The sequence below is a fragment of the Sinohyriopsis cumingii genome, unplaced genomic scaffold (genome assembly GCF_028554795.1).
Source record: "Sinohyriopsis cumingii isolate HCF-2022 unplaced genomic scaffold, ASM2855479v2 utg003239l, whole genome shotgun sequence".
In the NCBI taxonomy this organism is placed as follows: Eukaryota; Metazoa; Mollusca; class Bivalvia; order Unionida; family Unionidae; genus Sinohyriopsis; species Sinohyriopsis cumingii.
Genome location: NW_028316431.1, coordinates 59,386 through 86,454, shown reverse-complemented (window position 1 = coordinate 86,454; position 27,069 = coordinate 59,386). Strand labels below are relative to the sequence as shown.

The 27,069-nt window shown below is 41.5% G+C and overlaps 1 protein-coding gene across 1 annotated transcript in view; it reads right to left on the bottom strand.

Moving 5' to 3' along the window:
• Positions 1 to 27,069, bottom strand: part of LOC149769839 (uncharacterized) — a 51,122-nt gene that overhangs the window by 22,615 nt on the left and 1,438 nt on the right. The window contains exons 2-3 of the mRNA XM_089949754.1: positions 25,278 to 25,504; positions 24,338 to 24,467 (exon numbers count right to left, since the gene is read on the bottom strand). Coding sequence (XP_089805880.1) covers positions 24,338 to 24,467; positions 25,278 to 25,504 — 357 coding nt within the window. The remainder of the gene's footprint in view (positions 1 to 24,337; positions 24,468 to 25,277; positions 25,505 to 27,069) is intronic.

The following is a 27,069-nucleotide window of genomic DNA, read 5'->3' as shown; positions in this document are numbered from 1 at the left end:
AAAACCTTACAGAGGATCCAGTATACTACTAGCAAGGCATTTATTTATATTGGTTTGGGTTTCTGATGTCTAACAGATAGGAAATCCATAAAAACAACAAATTCATTAAAACCATACCCCCATTGAAGTATATAGACAAACCAATGCACTGAAAGAATACAGAAATGATTTTTTTTTAAAAAATCTGGATCACAAATAATGAAGACATATATTATTTACTTTAACAAAACTCTCAACTACCCCCAAATAAGATAGAAATTCAAAATCCCATTCTAAAATGCAAAGATATTTGGAAAATTTGGGAAAAGTTAAAGGAATAAAAAAAACAACAATATTATTAAAATATCTACATGATGATTGTTGGCCTGGGGAGAAAGCCTTAAAAAGGAATATTATCAAAACCAACCCATCGTGTCCCTTATGTAAAGAACAATTTGACAAGAAAAGACATATAATTTTATACTGTAAGAAACAAGGAACACAGAGAAATGAAATCATGCAGAAAATCACTAACAAGTTAGCATATTTTGAGGAGTCTCCCCTCATACACAAATCTGATTAATGATAAAAACCTATATAAGGATGTAACAGATTTTATGCTCTTTGCAATTGAAACTAGGCGTAAAAATGTTTGGATAACTGAAATCTAATTAAACAACTAATAACATATCAAACTTTACTTCTGGAAAAGCCATCTATAGATGTTCTAGCTTCTAGAGCCCCAGAAACCAAGATTTCCGTCACGTCAGCGTGAGGAAAACTCTCAGTCCTTCACATGGGAAAAGACACACAAAAAAGTTTGCTATCATAAAAGAACCCATGTTTTCCATCACGTCCGTGTGATGAACATTTTCTATCCACTCATGGGAAACGACACTCGGTGAGCTATCTTGAAAAGAACCTATGAGGTGGAAAATCTTATTGATTACTACATGGTCACCTTTGCCAGTAGTGAATGGGGGCACCCTACGGACAATGGGAATTAGCATTAAAAACACCCCTGGGGCACTCTACGGACAATGGAAATTTAACATGGAGAAAAATCGTGGGGCACTGTACGGACAAGGGGATTTAACATGGGAATAAATCGTGGGTCACTCTACGGACAAGGGGATTTAACATGGGAATAAATCGTGGGTCACTCTACGGACAAGGGGATTTAACATGGGAATAAATCGTGGGTCACTCTACGGACAAGGGGAATTTAACATAGGAATAAATCGTGGGTCACTCTACGGACAAGGGGAATTTAACATGGGATTTTTTCTTTAAATTTTTTTAAAAAAGGGGTAGGCAATTGAGAAGTCATTCTCTTTTCGAGATATATGGCTGGCCCTGAAAAGGGCCTTTGGGTTTTATGTTAATGTATTCATTAACATAAATGGCACCGCATTGGTCTTCTTCTTGTCCTTAGGCTGCGTCTTACTGTTGGTCCGTACATCAGCACTCTTTTCAGGCATCCTTGTCTTTCGACGTAGATCCTACGTATCCACAGGCTGGTGTTTGTCCTGTGGACAACGGTCCACTTCGATCGGACATACATGAGCAAGTCTGTCCGAAACATCATGGAAGACACAAGGGTGGATGACTCAACTGTAGTCCACATCATGAAGCGACGAGAACAGGTGAATCAATGCAGTGAACGGCGCTTATTTATAGGCGGAGGAAGGATTGAAACGGATTGAGTTCATTTACCAATCCGAACACGCGTTACAGAATTCAGTCAGCTCGCATCCAATCCGAAGAGAGCAGTCTGTGACGTCACGTAGTCAATATAGATTCGCTAGCGCTTGTGTGCAGTCAATCTATGCGACAGTGATTCAACATGACGGAAACTCAGAAAACGATCCAGTGGGGTGCACCAGCAGGGGAGACTGCCCAAGGGAACCCGGACTTACTTTCAGAAGAGGTGAATTGGGATTTTGTGGATTTTCTCTCCTCGCAAGAATTTGTTCCGGAACCTTCGTTACTTTCTTCTTCATTACCGCAAGTGGAGAATTTTAGACAGAGACAGAAAGAAGAATTGGAGAAATTTATACAACGACAAAAGGAAGCGGAACAGGCTTTTCTCCTACAGCAACAGCAACAAGAAGAAGAAGAGGTAAGAAAAAAACAACAGCAACAACAGCAAGAAGAAGTAGCAGCAAAGAAACAAGAGGGTGAAAATCAAACGGTCACGGTACTGTTGGACATTTTAGCGGAGTTAAGAAGTCTGAAACAAATGTATCAGACTTCTTTATCACGACCGAAGAGAATACGACCTTCCCGAGCCAAACATGTCAACCCTGTGACTAAGCCTACCGTACCACCCTTAGTGATTTCAACCCAATCATTATCATCATCAACATTACGCAGTCCAGAAGTAGGCCTTGGCCGTGGCAAAGGCTTAAGGCAGTTAAAATTGATTGCTTAAACTCACCCCTACACCATGAAGAAAAAAGGTCCTTTTCAGGGCCACTCACATTTCTCGAAAAGAAATACAATTTCAATTTGCCAATAACTCAAAAAAAAAAAAAAAAAAAAAAAAAAAAGCTCACCCATGTTACCCTTTTAGTACGTGTCTGTGTATGAGTGCGTGAGTGTAGCTTCTTATTTTAAAATCACAACTCAAAGACACTTACCTTATATCATTCATTTATTCTTTTCTCCATTTTTTACAATCCAATTCATAATTTATAACACAACACTTTAATAAAAAGTTCATTCACTTCTTCTTTTCTCCTTTTTTAGTCTCTCTGTTTTTTGAATTTCTTCACCGTCACACTCTTTTCCTCTTCTTCCTCCTCGCTTTCTTCCCTTCTTCTTTTTTTCTCCTGTTTCTTTTTCTTCACCTGTCTTCTTTCTTCCTCAGAAGAATCCCTCTCTTCCTCTGAAGAATCCCTCTCTTCTTCTGAAGAATTCCTCTTTTCTTCTGACTCCTCTTGTTTCTTTTTTGGGCAATCTGGAGACCAATGTCCTTTTTCTTTACAATAATAACAGGTATCTTGACTTTTGTCTTTTTTATCCCCTGTTTTTTTTCTTTTTTGACGGTCTGGACACTCTGAAGACCAATGCCCTTTCTTCTGACAGATATAGCAAGTATCTTGACTTTTATCTCTAAAGGAAGGAGAGTAGTCCGTCGGCTGGTCTGAAGAGAATTTTCTAATGACCCCTCGCAAAGCTCTGACGAAACGTTCCATCTGGTCAGTCTCTTCCATCGTTGTGCTCGGCTTGAGAGTGAAATGAATAGTGAAAGGACAAGACACACACCCTTTTATATACGCTGGTCTGCTATGACTATAAAGTAGTTTATGGTGTTTGAACTTGAGTCATTTGACTTTTTGCTTTCAAGATGAAACGATCCCATTCATTCGAGAAGAAAGAAGAAAGTAAGAGGCAGAAACGTGATCTATCGCCTCGTACCAGGGCTGAAATCTTGGCACAAATTCATGCCAGTGATTTTGAAGAGGACATGAGTGAACCAGAATCCGAACCCTCTAAACCAAGTTCACCACCCTTAGTCAACCCTGAAAAGTACTATTCCATTCGAGAGACGGAAAAGCGCTCCTCTAGAAAATTTAGAACCACGGCTTACAAATACACGGTGAAGTTTAAAGATTTCAAGGCTGAAGTACCGTTAGAGAAAGCAGAAGTGTTCATCACTGAGGTGTGGGATTCTTTGCTCACTGCACTCAAGCGACAATGTCAACCCAAAGAAGACGATCGCTTGAGACTTTCCATACAACACGACGGTTTGAAATCCCCTGTTTGGATCGAGTTTAGCACCCCTGCAGAATTAACTGCTTCCAAAGTCATGGACAAGATTCAACACGTACAACAATCTAATGATCAGTTTGACATCACCGATGGTAAAGCCACACTGGACATGACCCACGTCTCTCCTCCTCAAGGGACTGGACGCAAAAAGATGTTATTGGTGGACGACCTTCGCAACACCAAAACAAGTCTCGTCCGAATTAAGAACCCTCATGACCAGATGTGTTTAGCCCGTGCCATCGTGGTGGGACGAACCTATGCCAACAAGAACGACACGGTAGAATGGAAAAGAACCTGGGACACTATTCAACGTTCCGACCGAGCCAAACAACGAAATGAAGCAGAACTCCTGTTACAACAAGCCGGACTGTCCAAAGACACACCCTGTGGCATTCCTGAGATGCAAAAATTGCAAGATGCCCTAGCTCCACGCTACACCTTGAAAGTGCACCCTCAAGAAGTGCGCGGACCTCTGTTGTTTCGAGGCCAAGACTTTAAGGACGGAAAATACATTCACCTTTATCATCACGATGAACATTTCGATACGATTACCAGTATCACCGGATTCCTGAAATACAGTTATTACTGTGAGAAATGTGACCATGGTTATAATAATCGAGAGCAACACAAGCATTGTGGATCGAAATGCTCAGGATGTTTGGCCTCTTCACCCTGTCTGAGCGAAGAACCAGTGCCTTGTTCAACTTGTCTGCGCACGTTTGTCAGCCCTACCTGTTACCAACAACATCTGAAAACGCAAGGTTCACAGAAGAAATGCGCTTGTCAACTCCTGAGATTGTGCCCTACGTGTGGACAAGGCATACGTACCAATAGTGTCAAGGCACACGTATGTTCAGGAAAGAAAAAATGTCACATTTGTCACCACATCGTGGACTTGAAACATCAATGTTACGTGCAAAAATACCAACCCCCACCAGAGAAAGAGGACGGTCACAAGAAGAAAGGCAATTTCATCTTTTTCGATTTCGAATGCATGCAAGAGACTGGCATTCACATTCCTAATTTCTGCGTGGCTCATCGAGCGTGCGGGAAGTGTATTCAAGAACCTATCTTCAGTCATTGCCCTCACTGCAGCAAGATTCCTGGAGGGCGTGAAAAAATCTTTCGAGGACCAAAGACGCTAGACGATTTTGCCCAATGGGTCTTAGACCCCATCGACAAGACGTGGAGCCAAGAGGACATCGAACGTTACGGAGATTGTCATCGTCATGCCACGGTGATGGCTCACAATTTCTCCGGATACGATGGACAGTTTCTTCTCAGATACTATACGGAACATGGCACCGAGCGTCCTAAAGTGACTTTGAACGGAGCCAAAATCATTTTCATGCAAGTGGGACAAGTGCAGTTTAAAGATTCGATGAGTTACTTGGCCATGCCTTTGAGTCGAATGCCTAAAACGTTTGGAATGACAGAAATGGCTAAAGGGTACTTTCCACACTTTTTCAATACGGAAGCCAATCAACACGCCGTTCTACCCCATTTGCCCGAGGCTCACTATTACGACCCCGACAACATGCGTACCGAACAACGAGAAGCTTTCTACGCTTGGTACCAGGCTCACGCCTCGGACCCTTTCGACTTTCAGGAAGAAATGTTAAAGTATTGTCGTTCCGACGTGGACATTTTACGACGTTGTTGTGGAAAATTTCGAGAACTGTTCATGGAACACGGAGGGGTCGATCCTTTGAAAGAAGCTTGCACCATTGCCAAAGCGTGTTCCTTAGTGTATCGACAACGATTCATGCCTGAAAACACCGTGGCTGTCATCAGTCCTCAAACGACCCACTTTGTCAAGCGTCAATACTCGGTCAAAGCCCTACGTTGGTTACATTACTTGTGCGACAAGGAAGACAAGTGGATTCAGCATGCTCGCAACGGAGGGGGCGAAAAGACCATCGGAACGTATTCGGTCGATGGCTGGGACTTAGAAAACCCCAAGATCGTGTACGAGTTTAACGGTTGCTTATTTCACGGATGTCCCGTCTGTTACCCTGACCGTGGCACTAAAAATCAGTTTTTGCAACGAACCATGAAAGACTTGTACCAGGACACTTGTCAGCGACGCCTAAAGTTAGAACAGCAAGGATACCAAGTGGTGGAAATGTGGGAACACGAGTACGATCACCGTATGAAAACCGATCCCGAGTTTAAACGCCTCGTGGAAAGTTACCAGTTCATGGACCCGCTGAACCCGAGGGATAGTTTGTACGGAGGAAGGACCAATGCCACCTGTTTGCTGTACCAAGCCGACGAAGAGAAAGGAGAAGAAATCAAATACTTGGACGTGTGTTCGCTGTATCCTTACGTGTGCAAATATTGTCGCTTTCCTGTAGGGCACCCGCAATTGCTGACGGAACACATCGACCTGGTCAACATTCGACAATACGAAGGCTTGATCAAGTGCAAAGTTTTGCCTCCCACGAACCTATACCATCCCGTCTTACCTCACCATTGTCAAGGCAAACTGATGTTTCCCTTGTGCCGTACTTGTGCCGAAACGTGCAACCAAGACCAACCTTGTCAGCACAGCCAGGAAGAACGTGCCTTGACGGGAACCTGGGTCAGCGTAGAATTGTTCAAAGCTCTGGACATGGGATACCAACTGTTAGAAGTGTACGAAATTTGCCACTTTCCCAAGACACAACAATACCGCAAGGGTGACCCTACTCAGAAAGGCATTTTTGCCGACTACGTGGATGCCTTTTTGAAACTGAAGCAAGAAGCCAGCGGCTATCCTTCCTGGTGTCACACTCCCGAAGACCAAATACAATTCAAAGAGAAATACTACGAACAAGAAGGCATCTCTTTAGACCACATCGAGAAAAACGAAGGCAGGAGATCGTTTGCCAAAGTGATGTTAAATTGCTTGTGGGGTAAAATGGCACAACGACCGTGTTTACCCAAGACGGAATATTTGACAGAACCTTCCCGCCACTTCCAGATGATTCACGACAAAACCAAATACATGAAACACGTGGACGTCGTTCGAGAGAATTTGATCTTGGTCAATTACGAAGAAGATCTGGACTTTGTACAAGACGACCCTTTTGGAAATGTCATCATTGCGGCTTACGTGACAGCCCATGCTCGCTTAAAATTGTACGAAGCTTTAGAACTGTTAGAAGAACGCGTCCTGTACTTTGACACGGACAGTTGCATTTACATCCATCACCCGATTCAACATCACCCTAACATCGAAGGAGACCGTTTAGGAGCCTGGACAGACGAGCATCCCGACGACAAGATTCTAAGTTTCGTCAGTGGCGGTCCCAAAAATTACGGCTACGAATACCGTGACAAACAAGGAGAAGTGCACACGACGTGCAAAGTGAAAGGACTGACTCTGAATTATCGTACCAGTCGAGTGGTCAACTTTGGGGTATTGAAAGAAGCCTTGCAATCGGGAGAGGATGGAAACTTTAAAGTGACCACTTACCAACCGAACAAGATTGTACGTTTACCCACTCACCACATCGTCAGTCGACCTTTGGAAAAAGTTTATCAAATCGTGTACCAGAAGCGAGTTCGACTTCCCAATCATTTCACCTTACCGTATGGACACGTTGGTATAAAACATTGGTTGTAAGAGGATAGCCACCCACCAGAAAGATGACTTCGCCACAGCAAGAATCGAGTGAGAAACCCGATGAGAACTCCAAGTTCAAACCCTACCATTTTCCAGTCTTCTTACCTGACTATTGTGATTGTGCCCGTCGATTGGACACGTTTCAGAAATGGCCTACGGATAGGGAAGGATTACCTTCTTCGCATGTTTTAGCTAGAACAGGATTTGTCTACTTGGGACCTGAGTCAGGATTGGGATACGAGGTACAGTGTTTCGCTTGTGGATTGAAGTTACGAATGGATCTATGTATCTATAAAGATTCAGCTATTCTGGAACATACTCGATGGTCTCCGCACTGCCCTTACCTTTCTATGGCCTTTCCACCCATTACACTACGGTACAATGTTGACGGTACCTTAGAGACGGTACCTTCCGAAACAAGACATAAAAAACGTAAAAAAGGAAAGATGTACAAACTGGAGACTGCATTGCGACTAGTATAAAAAGGGGGCTATGGTCAAGATCGATAGTTCATTGTGACTACCAAGACCGAGCGAACAAAATGAATACTTTGAAAGAGACATCGTTCCAGTTTGGGGATTGTAAAAAAGCTGTATCTTTCTCTAGTGTGACTAATACTGGATGGATAAGACCCAGACATTGCGACGGAAAATGTCCGGAAGGAAACTGCGATTGTCCATGTGGTTACCATTGTAATTGCGTAACGGAGTTTGCAGACGAGTGCGATTGTGAGCCTTGCGATGGGACCGATGCTGTACCTTGTGACCTGAGCGATGCCGTAAAGCATCATGGGAACTTTAGTGCCCCTACCCCTGTCATGGAAAGTGATGCTGTGCGTGTCAAACCTGTGGGATGCGAAAGCGATGCTGCTCGTCCTCTTGGACATTTTACTGGGTTTCGTTTTAAAGGGGAATGTCGACCTTCACGTTTACCTCCCTACGGATGTCATCCAGCCCTGAGCAAACTCCTGCCCATTTCACTCAACCCTCATCGAAACGAACCTGTGAAAAACGAATATTCGTTTCCTGTGCGTTTGTCGGAATACTGCGACTTTGAAAATCGTCTTCAATCGTTCAAAGGAAAATGGCCTAAGTATCTGGGAGGACCGACCCCCGAAGAATTAGCCAGAGCCGGATTTTTCTACTTGGGCGAAGGAGATAAAGTCAAGTGCTTCAGTTGCAGTGTGTCACTTCACCACTGGGAACCGCAAGATTCGGCCTACGTAGAACATGCTCGATGGTCACCGAATTGTCATTACTTACCTTTAGTGGGACCGAGACATTGAAGTAACTTTTTACCATAATAATCTGTTCATGGATACTTTACAAGAGAACATTCGTGCTTTGCCTGTGGAGTTGAGAGAACGCATTTATCGAGAACTGGTCAAAATACAAGTGAAACGTAAAGAACAATTGCATCCGATACGTCACCGGTGTTTGAACCACTGGTACCTGAGTTATACAAGGACTGATTCAATTGAAAGTGTTCCATTGGACAGACATTGATCAACGACCTCCTGGTTATAAAAAGGAATGGTTTGGTATTGACGATTTTATCTACTACATTGTAAACGTACTGCATCGAATTCCAGAGGAAGAGTTAACGAATTACCAACATCTTGAACACAATGTCAACTTGGTGAAAGAGGAAACTTCTGAACGAATTGTAATGTGTAGATTAGTGACTCAACGATTTAAATTCGACACTGAAGTGAAACCATGTTTGTGCAAAGAGTACATTTCTTGTGTCAGACCAAAGAGGATTTAGTATGACCTATTCATGGATACTTTGCTAGAGAACATTCGTGCTTTGCCTGTGGAGTTGAGAGAACGCATTTACCGAGAGCTGGTGAAAATACAAGTCAAACGTAAAGAACAATTGCATCCGTTACGTCACCAGATCTTTAACCACTGGTACCTGAAGGGTATAAGAGAACTGATTCGTCAGAAATTGTTTCAGTGGTCAGACCTTGTTCAATACTTCCAGGCCCCCGATGATTCACGTGTTGATCATTTTGGTTACTTCGAGATTCACCTAGAGCAACCCATTGAGGAAGACGAGGTAAAGGATTACCAACATATTTTACGTGGAATCTACTTAGCGGAAGAGGAAACTTCTAATCGAACTCTGACGTTTCGGTTACAGTATGCAAGATTTACATTCCCAACTGGAAAACGAACATCACTGGCTAGAAAGTACGTGTATTCTTTTCGAAACAAAGAGACTATAAAAACAGGCAGCTATGCCACGACTTATGTCGTATGTCATCCAACAGATTCCGTGGAAGGAACTCAATGACCATATTCAAACCCTGGATCATTACCATCGATTATTACAAGAACTTTATCCATTCAATTTGGGACGACAAGTGGTGTGTGTCTTAGTGACTTGTTTTCTGGGATTTCGTTTACCAGCCGATTCTTTGTGGACTCTTTACGATCAGTACTTACCACCTCCATGGCCTTAAATGGTCACGAAAAACTCCTTTTGCTCAAAGCCTTGCGGTTTCATCTGGATACTTCTCGACCTCAACAGGAAAAAAAGATTCGTCAACTTTTAGCTACCCAAGACGTGTATGACGATGTGTGTGTAGCTTGTGACTTACACCCTCATTGGACAGATGTTCGTGACTGGAAAAAGGGGGGTTTTGAGGTTTGGACCCAAGAAGTGGCCCAGTATGCACAAGAGTTGTTCAAGGAAAAAAGTTACTTTTCAACCTGTGTTAGTGACGGTGCCAGAAGAACCCGTCACCGAGAACAACCACTCGCTTCAGGACAGGACTGTCATGGACATTCCTGAAAGGTCATTCCGGGAGGACACTTGTGTGACAATACCTCATGTAGAGACTGTAAGAACATTACACACTGTCCCTAGGACATCTTGGTTAACCAAAACATGTTGTACAGACACTTGTTTATATTCCACTTTGATCGCTTTGCTGTGTTTTATATTCCTGTACATCACTATTTGGGTTGTATGTATTTTTGTCTTTCGTGTTCATATTTGAAACATTCAATAAACGTGTTCTGAAAAAAGTATATAAACTCTTGTCTTGTTTGTTTTTCGTGTCACAAGTGACATTTCTCACACCATGGCTACCTCCGCTGTCTCTGCTCCCTCTTCCTCTACTGTCAAAGTCATCGACGAACACTTAGATCGTGCCAGTTGGGAGGCTTTGTATCTTCGCCATCCCTTTAACATGCTCATTGCTGGACCTAGCGGTTCAGGCAAAACCGAATTCGTCAAACGTTTGATCGAGCATAAACATCATTTGATCGATCGGCCCCCTCAACGGATCGTGTGGTGTTACAAAGAGTGGCAATCGGCGTACAGCCTCTTGCGAGAAAGTCAAGGCGATTCCATCGTGTTTGTGGAAGGCATTCCTAAAGAAGACGACGGCATCGTCTCTGACTCCCGTCTAACCCATTTGGTCATTTTCGACGACATGTTAGGAGAAGACGAAGAAGAAATTAAATTGTGGTTCACGCGCAAAGGGCATCACCGTAATGCCAGTGTCGTTTACATCACCCAAAATTTGTTTCAACAAAGTAAAGCCCATCGCACCATCAGTCTCAATGCGCATTACGTGGTCTTGTTTAAAAGCCCTCGAGATAAATCGCAAGTGCAAGTCTTAGCCAAACAGTTAGGAACGCCTTGGCTGACTCAGGCGTACGACGATGCCACTCAAACGCCACACGCCTATTTACTCGTCGATTTGAAACCTACCACTCCCGAGGATTTGCGATTTCGTACCCACTTGTTTCACCACTGGTGCCAAGACGGAGGGCCTGTCCTGTACACGTCTCCGTCCTCGACTTCATTTCACTCCCCATGAAAAAAATCTATAAAAACCTCAAACCCTTTTTCGTCTGTCTCACACAGTGTGAACATGACGTCCCTTCAGTCGCATCTTCCCGTCAAATTGATTCGTGCCTTGTATGGCATCAGCCGAGAAAAAGATCCACAAACACGAGCTCGTGTCTTAGAAGCTAGTCTCAAAGAAGTCTTACGATGGTTCACGGTGACGGCACGTCAATTACTCCAAGGAATCATTCAGATTCCTCATCAAACCCAACGCTTTTTCGATCGAAACAAAGTCGCTTTGGTCCAACTGGCCGATCCCCGCATCGACACTCAAACCAAAAAACAAATCATTTTGAAACCTGGAGGGAGCGGTACTCTAGGAGGGGTCATCATTCGCTCACTCTTAAGATGGGATCCTAATGCCCCCAAAGTTATCCCTAAGACAAAAGTCCAACGAAGCCCCAAGAAGAAAAAGAAAAAGACCAAGTCCCCAAGAAGAATAACTTCTCCAGTGGCAGGACCCTCCTCTTACCAGACACCACCACCATCACCCCGGAAAAAGAAAAGAAGCCCCCAGAAAAAGAAACAGAGAAAAAGTCCTCAAAAAAAGAAAAGTCCACAGAAGAAAACTAGTCGCAATAGAGGCACTTCGGCCAGGACGCAACCTTACACTCGCAAGCCACGACCTGCCACAACGTCTCCGGCAGCCTCACGTTTGTCCACTTCTCCGTTGATGTCACCAGGAACTGAAGAGTACTTGGAGACGTTGATTACACCAAGAACTTCTCCATTGATGACCCCCAAAAGAACTTCCCCAGTGGCAGGACCTTCCAATTTAGCGGCAGTGGCTGCTGCTCACAAAGTACCTTCTCCCAAAATCAAAGTCCATGAAAGATCAGGCATGTTACAAAGTTTACTGGATTTGTCCAAGCAAGAACTGGCTCGATTTAGTCCGTTACGTACCCCTGCACGACGTGTCATGCCTGTCCTCAAACTGATACGACGTAAAGACAATCAATGGCGACGCGTTCCAGTATAAAAAAGGCCTGTGACCGAGTAGGGTATCAGTGTTTTTAGGTGCTCCTAAAGACTCAAAGATGTCACCCTCCAGAAAACCCCAAGGAAAGAAAAGGAAAGGACTACCACCACGTTTAGCCAAACATGGGGACCTGTTATCTGTCCTGTCCAAAGCTTCTCCACCCCTACGAAAAAAACTCATTCAAACGGCCTCCAAAGAGGTCATCGATACCGTGTGCGAATGCTGTTTGAACGTTTTGAAAGGCACGATCCCTTTGTCCAAACACCAGAAACAATGCTTAGGCAAACATCGTCACGTTCTTCGCCAAATGGTTCAAAAGAAAATTCCCATTCGTCAAAAAAAGAAGATGTTGGTCCAGCGTGGAGGCATTTTACCTCTCTTGTTAGGCCCCATACTGAAAGGAGTCTTGGGAACCATGTTGGGAGGACTGATGGGAGCAAGATAAAAAGGCCTTCGGAAGTCCCAAGATCTCAGAATTCACCCCTGACAACCCCATGGAAGGACGAAAACTAGCTTTAGTGCCTTACAAACGATGGATGGAATACCATCGGTGGCAAGAACAACGCACCCCGCATTTACCTCCCAATCCCAATTTGAGCGAGATGTCCCAGTTACAACACGAATTGCAATCCTTGCTGGATCGCCAAGATTTGTCCGAAACAGAAAAATCGCAAAAGTACGGTCAACTCTTGCAACGACTGCAACTCTTTCACCAGAAAGCTTTAGACGAAACAGCTTTACCCACTTTGAAAGATTTTAAGACCTTGATGAAAAGTCCAGCACCATCACCAGTACCAGTACCAGTACCATCAGTACCCGTGACCAAGACAGAAAAAGGAAAAGAAGAAGAAGAAGAAGGGTTTCAAACTCCACCAGAAAAAGTACGCAAGTTAACAACACCACCTACCTCCAGAATTGGATGGATTAAAAAGATGATGGCCACCCCTTCTTCCTCACAAGAGAAAAAGAAAGTGAAGACAGAAGTGAAGACAGAAGTGAAACAAGAACCGATATCCCCCGCTCAGACATCCTCCTCCTCTTCGACACCTATTGCTGGCCGCACACGCAAAGCCTTGCAATCCAAGAAAATACCCCAAGAGAAAAAGAGTAGCCTCTTCCAAGAGTGGGTGCCTTATTAAGACACCAATCAACACAAAAAAATGGAAAAAGTCTTAGCTAGCATTTACTACGATCCCTCGCATCCTGCAGGTTACGCAGGAGTTCAAAAATTGTATCGTGCTGCCAAAACGCGACTGAAAAGTCTCCGTTTACCTCAAGTGCAACGATGGTTACAAGAACAAGCTACCTACACTTTACACAAACCCATTCGACGCAAGTTTGCCAGAAGTCGCACCCGAGTGGAAGGCATCGATCATCAATGGCAAGCCGATTTAGCCGATGTCTCTCATTTGGCCAGCTACAATCGTGGTTACAAATATTTGTTTTGTGTCATCGACGTCTTTTCCAAATTTGCCTGGGTCGTACCCTTGACTTCCAAATCCAGCAGCGAGTTAGTGCGAGCCCTGCAACGGGTGTTGAAACAAAGTGGTCGTCGCCCTCTTCGATGGCAAACGGACAAAGGCACCGAATTTCTGAACCAAGCTTTCCAAAAAGAATTAAAGAAACGTGACATTCATTTTTTTACCACCGAGAATCCCGAAACCAAAGCCAGCATCGTGGAACGTTTTCAACGCACTTTGAAAGAACGCATGTGGAAATATTTTACGCATCACCACACTCTGAAGTACATCGACATCTTACCGCACCTGGTGCAAGCGTACAACCAATCTTACCATCGAAGCATCGGACGTGCCCCGCAAGACGTGACTCCCGACAACGAAGTGCTGGTGTTCGAGCGCCTGTTCGGTACGTCCCCGACGAGGGCTGTCCCCAAGAAAAGTGGAGAGTTGACCGTAGGAGATTGGGTGCGCATTGGCAAAACCAAACGCACTTTCGACAAAGGTTACTTACCTAACTGGACGACCGAATTGTTTCGCGTCACTGGACGAGTGCATGGCCGTCATCCTGCCGTCTATAAATTGGAAGACATGAACGGAGAAGTACTCAAAGGAACGTTTTATTTGCCCGAGTTACAACGTGTCACCAAAAAAGAAGACGACGTGTACGACATCGAAAGCATTCTCGAACGCAGAACCCGTAAAGTGGGCAAACGACGTGTCAAAGAAGTCAAAGTACGTTGGAAAGGATATCCACCCAGTTTCGATTCTTGGATCGACGCTTCGCAAGTCATCGACTATAAAAAGAAGAAGTGACCATCATGCCCTTTCACACATCAGACGCAGCTACGTCGACCAGTCCTTCTTCCCCTAGTTCTTCTGTGCAAGATTTACAAAAACAACCCTTGTGGGTGTGGTGTGGAGAACGTGTGCCTAAAACGCAAATCGTCTTTTTCTGCCAAATCTTCGTGGTGTATTGTGTCATCGGGGCAGCCATTGCCAATTTGAGTTTGCAACAAGGAGACAAACAATTGTGGACCATTTTATTGAGCAGTTGCATCGGTTACCTGCTTCCCAATCCCTCCCTGAAATTCTCCTCGAACGGGAACGTTGTGTCCAGTGCCAGTGCCAGTCACCACTCCAACAACAACCACAACCAGAACCCCATTTTGGGCGGAGACACGCCTCTGACATCCACTAACCCCTCGGACAGCCACAGAACTCTGGAATTATGAGTCACCAAAACCAATTTTACTTAACTTTACCCAGTGACAGTTCCATGGAGGTGTTTCCCAACAACACGTTGTGCTGTTACACGGCCAAATTACCTCAAGCCATCCCCTTAGATCACGAAGCCCATTGGGAAGTGGCTTTAGTAGAAATGATTCACCCGACCCAAGTCCTCAATGTCGTTGCCAATCAAAATAAATTTGATGTGGAAGTTTATGACGAACAACTGCAAAAGTGGATGGATGACAATAGCAAATATAAGCATAAAACCCCTAACACAAAAAATCGACATTACACCACCTATCACTTGTTCATTCCCCCAGGTTATTATTTTAGTGGTCAACATTTGGTCAACACCATAGCCACCAGGTTTAATGGCGTGTTTGGGGAAGCTTTTAAGAATGTCAGGAACAAAACTGTCACCCTGGAATACCACAAAACAGCTCGTCGCTTCCTGATAAAATTTCCTGAGGATAAAATCATGGGTTTCTATTTTTGTGATGAATTGTTTGACATGTTGGGCGGTAACATGGAGATGAGGAAGAAAGTAGAACAACAAAAAAAACCCCCCGAATTATCAATCATTTACGACAACGAGTCTTTTGGCCAGTATTTTAATACCCCGGTAGAACTGAACCAAGGACAGAATTTGATGTTCGTGTATTCCGATGTGGTGGAATACAACGTGGTGGGACACACCTCCGTGCCGTTACTGCGTGTCATTCCTTTCAAAGTGGATTCTGCCGCAAACGCTGACGAGGAAGGTGGAAACACTTACCACGTCCACCGCGAATTTGTCCATCCTCACTATTTACCTGTCAGCAAGTCGTATTTGGACACGGTCAACATTACTATAAAAGGAGATTTGGGACAAGATATTCCATTCACCAAAGGAAAAGTCACGGTGAAACTCCATTTTCGAAAACGGTTCTCTCACGACTCGTAAGTAAGTCATGTATCCAGTGTACCAAGGGGTGGCTCGACAGCGAGGACACGGTTTAGGAGACATGTTAAAATCGGCCTTTCGTTCGGTGGCTCCAGTCTTGAAACCGATGGTGACACGAGGATTGCACGCCTTGAAAGATGCGGCACTGACACAAGGCAAAGAATTTCTCCAAAATGTCATCATCGACAAACAAAACCCTAAAGAAGCCTTCATGAGGGCAGGCAAAAATGTCTTGCTGCAAACGGGCAAAGACATTTTAGGCCGACGAGACACACCTATAAATGCCCTGCACGCTACCGAGTCAAGCATTCAGCAAGGACAAGGCAGAAAGAGACGACGAAGAAGAAGAAAACACCCTTTCACCAGACTTCAAGCGAGAAAGGCCAAGAAAAGAAGAACCGTTCGAGACTTAGACGTTTTCGATTATTGAGACACAGCAACAACAAAAAATGATGCACCGAGAGTCTTGCGCCTGTTCCAAGACGGAACTGGATCTGTTTGCCATGCCCCCCACCATGATGACGATGCAAGAATCCCAATGGGTGGAATTTCATCCCGTCTCCTCATTGACAGCCTCAGCTCCCATCGAGTTTGAAATCAAAGGACAGCCCGAAGATTACATCGATCTGAATAGCAGTTACTTGTTCTTGAAAGTCCACGTTCTAGATCAGGATAATGGTGGAGTAGATGCCGCTGAGGTTATAGCTCCCGTCAACAATTTCATGCATTCCTTGTTCAGCTCAGTGGACTTGTACTTGAATAACAAACTGGTTAGCAGCAGCATGGATACTTACCCTTACCGTGCCTACCTGGAAAATCTCTTGACGTACGGACCAGATGCCAAGACAAGTCATCTCAATGCCTGTGTGCTGTGGGCAGATGACGAAGCGGGCAAGTTTAAGATAGCTGACGCAGAAGACAATGACGGCTTTGTGGCAAGACGAAGCAGAATCACAGGCAAAAAGAGTTTAGAACTGATGGATCGTTTGCATTTGGACATGTGGTTGCAAGAGAAATATTTGCTGAACGGTGTCAATGTTCGCCTGAGACTGAATCGTAGCAGTGCCGCTTTCCATTTGTTAGCTAATGCTGATGCTACTAAGACTGGCAATCCTAAAAGCCAAATCGAAGTGGCCAGACTCTACGTACGACGCGTGGAAGTGTTACCTAAAGTGGGAAATGACATCAGTCAGACGTTGAGCAGAACGACCGCCAAGTATCCCATACGACGTGTGGAAGTGAAAACGTTCACCATTTCTACTGGACTGAAATCCATAACCGAAGATCATCTGTTCCAAGGACAGTTACCCAAACGTTTGATCCTTGGTATGGTCTCGAATGCAGCCTTGAACGGAGCCTTCGCTGAAAATCCTTTCAACTTTCATCACTTCAACGTAAAGAAAATCGAAGTCAGTCGTGATGGCAAGACCTTGTGTACCCGACCTTTCGAACCTAGCTTTGAGCCCCCAAACATGAATTACTTGAGATCGTACTTGTCCCTGTACGAAGCCACCGGTCAGTTAGGAACCAACACCAGTCACGGCATTGAGTATGAGGATTATGCAGGAGGCTATGCTTTGTGGGCTTTCGATTTCACTCCAGACCAAGGCAGCGACGAGGGACATTTCCACCCTATAAAATCCGGCCAGATTCGTGTGGAACTTCAGTTTGCAGAAGAACTGAAACAGACAGTGAACGTCATCCTGTATGCAGAATTCGATAATACCATAGAAATCAACAGTTTGAGAGAAGTCATTCTAGATTATTAGAAAGCCATGGAAGACTGTTATCCCTCTTTACCTAGTGGAGAAACTTTGGAGATGGAATGTGAGGAGACCGTGGAAGGAGAAGAATCTCAAGACAAAGACGAAGAAGTTTTGATGAAGTCGCGATGGCCAGAACAAGAAGCCCATTTAGTCTCCTGTTTTGCCAAACACTTGGTCGACAAAATGACAGAATTGATCAAGAAAAATTGTTATGGATGTCAAAACGATCATCCCAGTCAAATTCAACACGATAAATGCCTGATGTTGAGTCAAGAAGAAAAATTGGACGAATATCTGGACGAAGCTTGGAGTCTCATCTCGAACAAAGACGTGTTGCACCAGTGGTATAAAGACTTGCGTGAACATTCTTGTCCACCATTAACCACTCAAGAGATCCATCGTATCGAAGCTCTCCTGAATCAGAGTGAGGAAACAGAACGAATAACCGTTTATTCCTCAGACATTTTCAAGCAAAAAGTCAGGATCGAATTGACAACGTATTATTACCTGTGAAGAAGAAAAAAACAAACACAAAACAATGGATACCTGGGAACTTTATTACCTTTTGAACCACAGTTCGTACACTGCTTCTTGGAATCCCGTCGTCTGTGCTAAAGATGAACTCCCTCATCGCAAACCTAAAGACCATCAAGCTTACGTGATCAACACGGACGATAGTCATCTCCCAGGAACCCACTGGGTAGCCGTTTACTTTCCTCAAGAAGGATGTGTGGAATATTTCGATTCGTACGGATTGCCCCCTTTGGAAGACGATATCATCGACTTTATGAGAAGAAATGCTCAGACCACCCGATTCAATAATGTGAAATTACAAGGCACAGATTCCTTGGTGTGTGGACAGTACTGTGTGTATTTTCTGCATCATCGCAGCCTGGGCTATTCCTTAGAACATTTAGTGACTCATTTCGATCCTCGTTCTTCTGCTAGAAACGATGTGAAAGTAGATCGATGGTTCTGTGACCATTATGCTTATCTTTTGTCTCAAGCTAGGAAACGTAGTGTCCATCAATGGCCTAATGATTTCCAACAGTGGAAATCACAATTTCATTCACAACGTTGTCAGCCCTGTTTAAAGTAGATTGTATTTGAAAAAAATTGTTTGATGTTATAGTGTTGGATTATTGTTAAAAATGTTGTTGTTAGTTAGTGTTAAGTGATTTTTGAATAAAAAATGTTGTGTTTAGAAAAAAATGCCTTTGTCTTTTGTTTAGCTATAAGAATGTTGGATTGATGCTCTTTCATTTCTTACTATCCCTCTCATGAACGTTGCGGCTCGAAAACCGTGTGGGGGATGTTTTCCTTCACGTCCGCGCTTTAACTTTAAGAACCGGGTTGTTCCCAGTCTAGCCATCCATTGTCGACTCATCCTCCTAAGAAGATGTGCTCCAAACTAGCTAAGCTCAACGAAGCCTACGTGAATTTGCATAGGGTCAGACACAGTCTGATACCGAAACCAGAAGAAATAGAGAATGTGAGAATGTTAAAAATCACTGAAGACCTGATAGAAGAGCTCTTCAGAGAAGAAATGAACAGGGAGAAAGAAGAATGGACAGAGAAGTACAGACTTCAGAGACAGCAGCAACAGCAGCAACAGCAGCAACAACAGCAACAGCAGCAACCTGAAGCTGACAGAGGCTTTGTCGATTGTCGTATCGACACCAAAGAATTCTTCTTCTCTTTCCGAAGAAGCAGACCTATCGCCAGAAAGTCTATCCTCAGAGGACATCGCATTCTTAGAAACTAAAAAGAATGCCATAACAAAAAAACAAAAAAACAGCCCTTTTCAGGGCTACCCAATACTCTAGAAAAGAAATAACGATCGATTTGCCAATGTGTGAAGGTAGAGTAGTGTGAAAATAAACACTAACTCTTTTTTTTAACAAATATTTTAGGGTATGTGTTTGTGTGATTGTGTTTGTAAGTGATAAAGTAGGTTGGTGTGGATAGTAGATTAAAATGATGTTTGTTTTTTTGGGCTGTTTGAGGTGTATATTTGGGGTTAGATTGGATTGCTTTGCGTATGTGGATAGTCTATTGAAGTGATGGGTAGCATAAAAAAGTGAGCGAGTGTTTCTTTTAGGTCCGCGCGTTGTTGTTTTTTTTTTTGGTCATGATCTAGGTAAGATGAATTTTATGTTATTAGGGGGATGTTTTCCTTCACGTCCGCGCTTTCAGTATAAATTGAAACTCGTTCGGCAGTCCAGCTACCCTTGTTGATTGATCAACACCAAAAATGAACACGAGACTGGAGAAACTGTTGGAACTTCATGTGCATCTGGAATATGCCAGGCGCATATTAAATGAACTGGCCGCTGAAGCCATTGTCGAGGAGGGAAGGATAAGAGAGGAGGAAAGAAGAAAAAAAGAAGAGGAGGAGAGAAGATATAAAGAAGAGGAGGAGGAAAAGGAGAGAAGAAAAAATTTCAGAATCCCAGAGAGTGAAAATTGGGATTCTGAAGCGACATATCCTGCCTCTGCTCTCTCCCCCCAAAAGGTAAAAAGTAACTGGGGGATAAGATGTGTATGTGGTGCCAGGCCTGGAAGGTGCCACCATTAACCAGGTGTCCATGAAGTTCCAAACAAAACAGCCCTTTTCAGGGCTACCCAATACTCTAGAAAAGAAATAACTATTAATTTGCCAATGTGTGTAGGTAGAGTAGTGTGAAAATAAACACTAACTCTTTCTTAAGATATTGTGAGGGTATGTGTTTGTGTGTTTGTGTGTTTGTGTTTGTAAGAGCTCAGGTATGTTTGTGTGAATAGTAGATTATGGGTTTCTTAGCAAATGTGGAGAGTATAGTTAGGGTTATATTATATGAAATGAGAAAGTAGGGGGATGTTTTCCTTCACGTCCGCGCGTTGTTGGGTCATGATCTAGGTAAGATCCATTTTATGTTTTAGGGGGATGTTTTCCTTCACGTTCGCGCTTTTCGTATAAGAACCCACAGTATTAGTTGTTCAAACCATTCTGCAAAGAATACAAAGAAGATGGCGTCAAACCAAATGGACAAAATACAAACCTTGCAAGACGTTTTAGACAACTTAGGAATAATGGAACAGATGTTAATAAGACTCGTTGAAGACCATTATTCCTATAGTCCCCATCGTGTAAAGATGGAAATTAACAATTTAAGAAAAGCAAAGGACAAGATTAGTGGTGTGATGAAGGAAATAAAGGAGGAGAAGGAGGATGAAGAGGAAAAGATAAGAATAAGAACATGGAACGAAAAAATTGAAAAAGAAGAGGAAAATGAGAAGAGGAAGAAAGAAGAAGAGGAGGAAGAGAAGAAAGAAGAGGAGGAGAAAAAAAAGAAGAGAAAGAGTGTTGGAGATAAAATAAGAAGTTGGTGGAGGAAAAGAAGAAATTAGAAGCAGAAGAAAACCCAAAGGCCCTTTTCAGGGCCCCCATATATCTCGAAAAGAGATAGCCTTTGAATTGCCTACCCCTTTTTTTAAATTTTTAAATTTAAAAAAAATCCCATGTTAAATTCCCCTTGTCCCTAAACAAGCCCAAACTCTATTCCCCATGTTAAATTCCCCTTGTCCGTAGAGTGACCCACGATTTATTCCCATGTTAAATCCCCTTGTCCGTACAGTGCCCCACGATTTTTCTCCATGTTAAATTTCCATTGTCCGTAGAGTGCCCCAGGGGTGTTTTTAATGCTAATTCCCATTGTCCGTAGGGTGCCCCCATTCACTACTTTTGCCATCCCAACGAGGTCTTTGAACTACAGCAGATGCTTTTCCCAATAATAACAAAGATAGGGCTCTCTAAATAACCAAGCCATTGGTCAGATGAGCACTCGAAGGAGAGGTTACATGGGAGAGCTCTGTAACTGGCATTCAAATTTTACACTCTTATAAAAATTTACAATATCCAACTTGAATTCAAATTTCGCAATACTTCCATAACATAAAAAAACTGCGAACTACTTATAAGAGAACCCATGCTCTCTATCACGCCCGTGGGTTTAATAATTTCAACCCGTGTTTCGGCGCTAAGGTGCACAACACAAATATTATAATACATACAATAAAACAACGTAATTGGACAACAATATGCCAAGGCATATCGATCAACTCCATCCTAAATAACCAAACACAGGACATGCACTCACCAACAGAACAAAAAAAAGCATCTAGACACCTTATTTTTCAACACTAAATATTTTTATTTGGCTTAAATATATTTATTCCAAATTTCGTTTCACACAATAGGTTTAGATAAGGAAAACAACTAGTACAGATTTGATCTAGATAGAGCTGTCCAAACAACAAAGGATACACTATACAACAAAGCACTCACTATTTGCACGACACAAGGACAAAATGACTCTGGTGAAGCCACTCAGTTACACTTAACAATGGGAGTTAAGGGAGAGGACCCCACCCCTACCCGGACTCAATAGATCTATGGGGGAATAGTAATATCCTAAGTTCGAAGCAAGGGAGGATACAAATACGGCCCACAGCTAGCCCAGGCAAAGGGAAGAGAGTATAACCACTCAAGCTTTTAGCTTCTTAACTTAGTGAACGAAACAAAGAGTAACCCTGACGAAATTACACTTATATTATACAATCATTGTTATTCTTATTTAACGATACAACTAATACCAAATGGGAGGACAGTGAAACCCCGCATCACATCACATTTTAGGAAAACCAGGGTGTCACTTCTATGTCCTAAAGAGCTATATGTGCTGGGGTGGGGCTAAGACGTGTCACTAAATACTTCAAGGACTTGCACATCTTCAGCTATAGAGGTATGTGAGTTATTAACTTACTGTGTATAAGTTATAACTATTGTAGCGCCACGTTTATTTTTGTAAATTTTCTATGTAACTTTGCCTTACGTAGTATCATGCAAATATTTTCTATTCTTATTTGTGACTTAGCAAGAGATTTATATTAGCAATATATAAAGCTGCATTTTTAAGAAACCTTTAGTACCGTATGATTCTTGACGGCACGATTAGTTTCACTTCTGAACTTGTGTATTTTGTAATTATTGTGCCGATAATGTAATATGTGTAGCTTACCGACAAACGTCTTTACGTTTTATCGTATATGCCCATGGCATGCATAGTACACGGTGTTAGATGTATTTTCAGCTGACCAGAGTGATCGGAGTGGTGGCCAGGGTGAATAGAGTGACCAAAGTGATCAGAGGTTACCAAAGTGATCAGAGTTATCGGAGTGATCTGAGTCAACGTGGTACCAGCCGCAGAGCTAACCATAGAAGTTGAACATAGCAACTGTGAAGCTGAACCATAGCAGCCGTAGAATTGATTAAATTGTTGCTGGTCAAGTAGCAGGTGATCGGTCGTTGCTGACCGAGATGGGTGGGCGCTGATTGCTTGATTGACCATCCTGGAATACTGACTGCTTGATTGACCAGTATGACAGGTAGCCAAGTGTGCTGGTGACGGAGTGTGTAACTCCATACATGTGTCATTTTAGCGGTGGGCTAATCTTTGGGGTTTGCAATACCCAGTGTGTGTTTGGGACTCTACAGATATTTTGTACATCTGTCCCTTTATTTTCATCATTTTCACTATCTGAGTGAATACATTTTTACTATATGAGTAAAATACCAGTTTTTACTATTTGAGTAAAACACGTCGTTCTTTCATTGTGAAACCACCGTGAATCATCCACCCCTTGTGCTTGTAATGTGTAAAGTCATTTATTTGTATTTTTATTATTTAGTTCGTGCAGGTTATGTTAATTGATCCAATAATTGGATATTATATACGCACGCATTAATCATAATTATTTTTTCATTCAAGTAATTTATCATTAAGCATTGTTTTTGTGTCACATTCAAAAGTGTTATGTTGTAAATCCGAAATCCCACCCGGTTATCTTGTTACACTTATAATGTATTTTTTTGTTAATCCTTAGGTAGTTACATAAAATGAGCATATAATAAAAAGGTTACTGCGTTTGTATGGGAAAATATGAACTCGTGTTTTCTCTGCAAAATACTTCACTCCGCTAGGTCATGATTTAGCTATAGAGGAAGGATGGGATAATGTCATCCCCGAAATCAACATATATATATATATATATATATATATATATATATATATATATATATATATATATATATATATATATATATATATATATATGCGATAAAAGACAAATGGAAGATGGATATCACTTTGTTTTACGGTGCCCTTTTTATGCAGATCTTAGAAACATAATCAAATCAGGAAATTTTAGCAAAAAGCTCCCATGTTAAGAAATTTTATATTATCTGATGACGTAGAAGAACTATGTCATATCTCAACTTGCACAATACGTCTTTTCAACATTTCGCAGAATAGATCAAGTGTACAAGTAACTATAATTTTTCTACCCATTTGGAAGATCACAGCTTCATCTTCCCGCATGTCTCTATTATGTGTGTTGGAATTTTCCTTTTTTTCTCTTTCTTTTTCACCTCACTACGTTAAATGTGGTTGTAATTCAGCGTTCTACATCATTGCAATATTGTTGTGTAACTAGTATTATGGACCTATTGCCTACGTTACCAATAAACTATTGCCATTGTCCTTATCATTGTAAACTAATCCAGATGAACCGGCGTGCACACACATACATACATACACATACATACATACATACATACATACACACATACAAGCATGCATACATACATACATACATACATACATACATACATACATACATACGACTTACGATTCAACATTATTAACTCCCCTGGACAGTATGCATTCCTGTTTGTCCTAGCAGAAAGTGTGGCTGTCCCTGAATCTCCAAGACCAAGGAGTTTGCTTATTTTAGCGGACGTTTCCGCCTGACAAGGATTCTAGAAGAGAAAAACTAACTTACAACTGTGTGTGTGTATATATATATATATATATATATATATATATATATATATATATATATATATATATATATATATATATATATATATATATATATATATATATATAGAGAGAGAGAGAGAGAGAGAGAGAGAGAGAGAGAGAGATATACAGAGAATGAGATGTATCAAGTTGTCATTAAAAGGAAACGAGTCTGTTGAAACAATGTTAATAGATGAGTATTAGTGCGTGATTGGTAAGGTCCGTTTCCTTTTAATGAAAATGTATACAACGAGCGGTATAGTCAATATATAGCGTATGTACTATAAATATATTTTATTTCTACTATATATATAATTTACGTGTATTTACATATTTACTAAAACTTTCGCCCGTTTTCTAAATGACTTAAACATGGTACAAAATATCATACAAATTTTTTTCGCTTTCACCTCTCTGTCTGTCTATCTGTCTGTCTGCCTCTCTCTCTCTCTTGTGCAAGCTTAATGTCCTACTAATGAAAATGTATGCATCTCGTGTTATAACAATGATGAAGCATACATACTATATATATATATATATATATATATATATATATATATATATATATATATATATATATATGTTCACATACGATTTGACATAATTTCATAAAATATTGTTATTGTAATATTACTGTCAATGACTTTAGGGTCTTTCGCATGATGAGTGAACATATCCACATCTGTCAGTAAGTAGATTTTAAAATGGCACTGATATAAAATATTTATTCATGACAATAAGCTGTATTGATATCAAAATATCCATACCTGAAAAAAGGTAGCATTGATATCAATTTTGTCCAGGACAGTAATTGGTTTGAACCGTCTGATGTTAAACCGGAACAAGGGACGATCGATTTCCAACTTTAACCAGTACCTGATGGATCCGTAATAGCCCTCAAACGACGATGGCAGGGGACCGGAGGGAAGCAGGAATCGAAATGTATAGGCATGTCTACCGGCTGGAAGGGTAACATCAGGACCTGATTCATTTACTGAAATGCAGAGCGATTGATTTCTTTCTTAATTTCTTCTTCAAAAATTCTTCTAAATATTGATCAGTTAGACTGACTTCATATGTGGCGATTTTCCTGTTACGAAGAGTTTTCTTTGCTCAGTACTTTTCCTTCTGACAGTGATTGATTTTGGTCATATTTCTGCCGAAGTATGTTCCTCATTTAGAACTATTTCTATGACACTGAAATTTCGCGTGATCCAAATATTTATTATTTGATATTTATACAATTTCCAGAGTGAAGAGAAAGTTCTACATTAACGAACATGGCTTGAAATGGTATTAATATATGCAAATAATTTGGATTGGAAACAGAAAATCTCATACGCATCCAAGGGTTTCGAATTTCTGTCTTAATACTCTTTCTATATATTGTATAAAGACTTAGGAAATAGTTGTATTTTTATTCGGAACTGTTCTTGTTACATAAAGTGAATGTGACTACACAATCGGAAGTATTGCTGTAAGCGAATCTGAGGCGAGTATCTGCATGTACTTTCTGTTAGGAGTCCGAAAAGAAATGCTCGCTGTATGGGGGTGTAATGTATAATATTGACCACAGCAGAAAACCTACCAAGGAGGCATTATTTACGGAGAATATTGACAGAGTGTCGCTTTTCAACTACTAAGGGGTCAGTATTCTACGGAGGAAAACTGACCCTTTAGCTAATGAACTATAATACGGGATGGGGGGGGGGGGATAATTCGATTTATATAAATTGGGGATTTCTTCGTTATATTTACAACCCATTCCGTTTGTTAACATATTATAGGTACCATTTTACATGAACGTTGTCTGTGTTATTAAAGCTACCAAGACTTGAACATTTGAAAAGTATTGCATATTAATGATGTCGCTGAGTTATCAAGCCTGGACCCCATCGGTGACAATATGAAATCATAATGACTGTAAAACGGTTCATTTAAGATTATCGAGGCATTTTTATTCAAGTATAAACATCGAAAGCAAAGCATACAGCTTGATATTCTGAAATTTTGTGTTCAGTAATTATTTTTAAAATATTTGTAATCAGTTGGAAAATCAAAATAAATTTTCATTTATAAAAGTTCTAAAATATCGGTGAACAATGATTTCGAGTAATCGTTTGATGCTACCGACCGACGGATACTGTTCAAATAGGATTTTAGATGTTGCTTTCACTTTGTCTAAAGCCGCCATAAATACTTGGGACATTAAAGCTCTCTTTGGGACTGGATTCTTGCTTTTTCTTTTTCACAGCACCTATTCATTTATTGATATTTATTATTATGTATTAGTGTTAATGAATTTTAATTTGTGATATTAAGATATTGTTAATATTGATCATTGAGAGCATATTTTTCATATCAAATATAGTTCTACATTAATATCCAAGGTTATGAATTAAAGAAAGATGATATTTAGAAATGACTTCTGTAATTAAAGAAATTACTTTCATAACTAAATAAATGACTTCCATAATTAAAGAAATGACTTCTGTAATTAAAGAAATGACGGTTTATAATTAAAGACTATTGTAAGTACTTAAATATCATTTAATATTA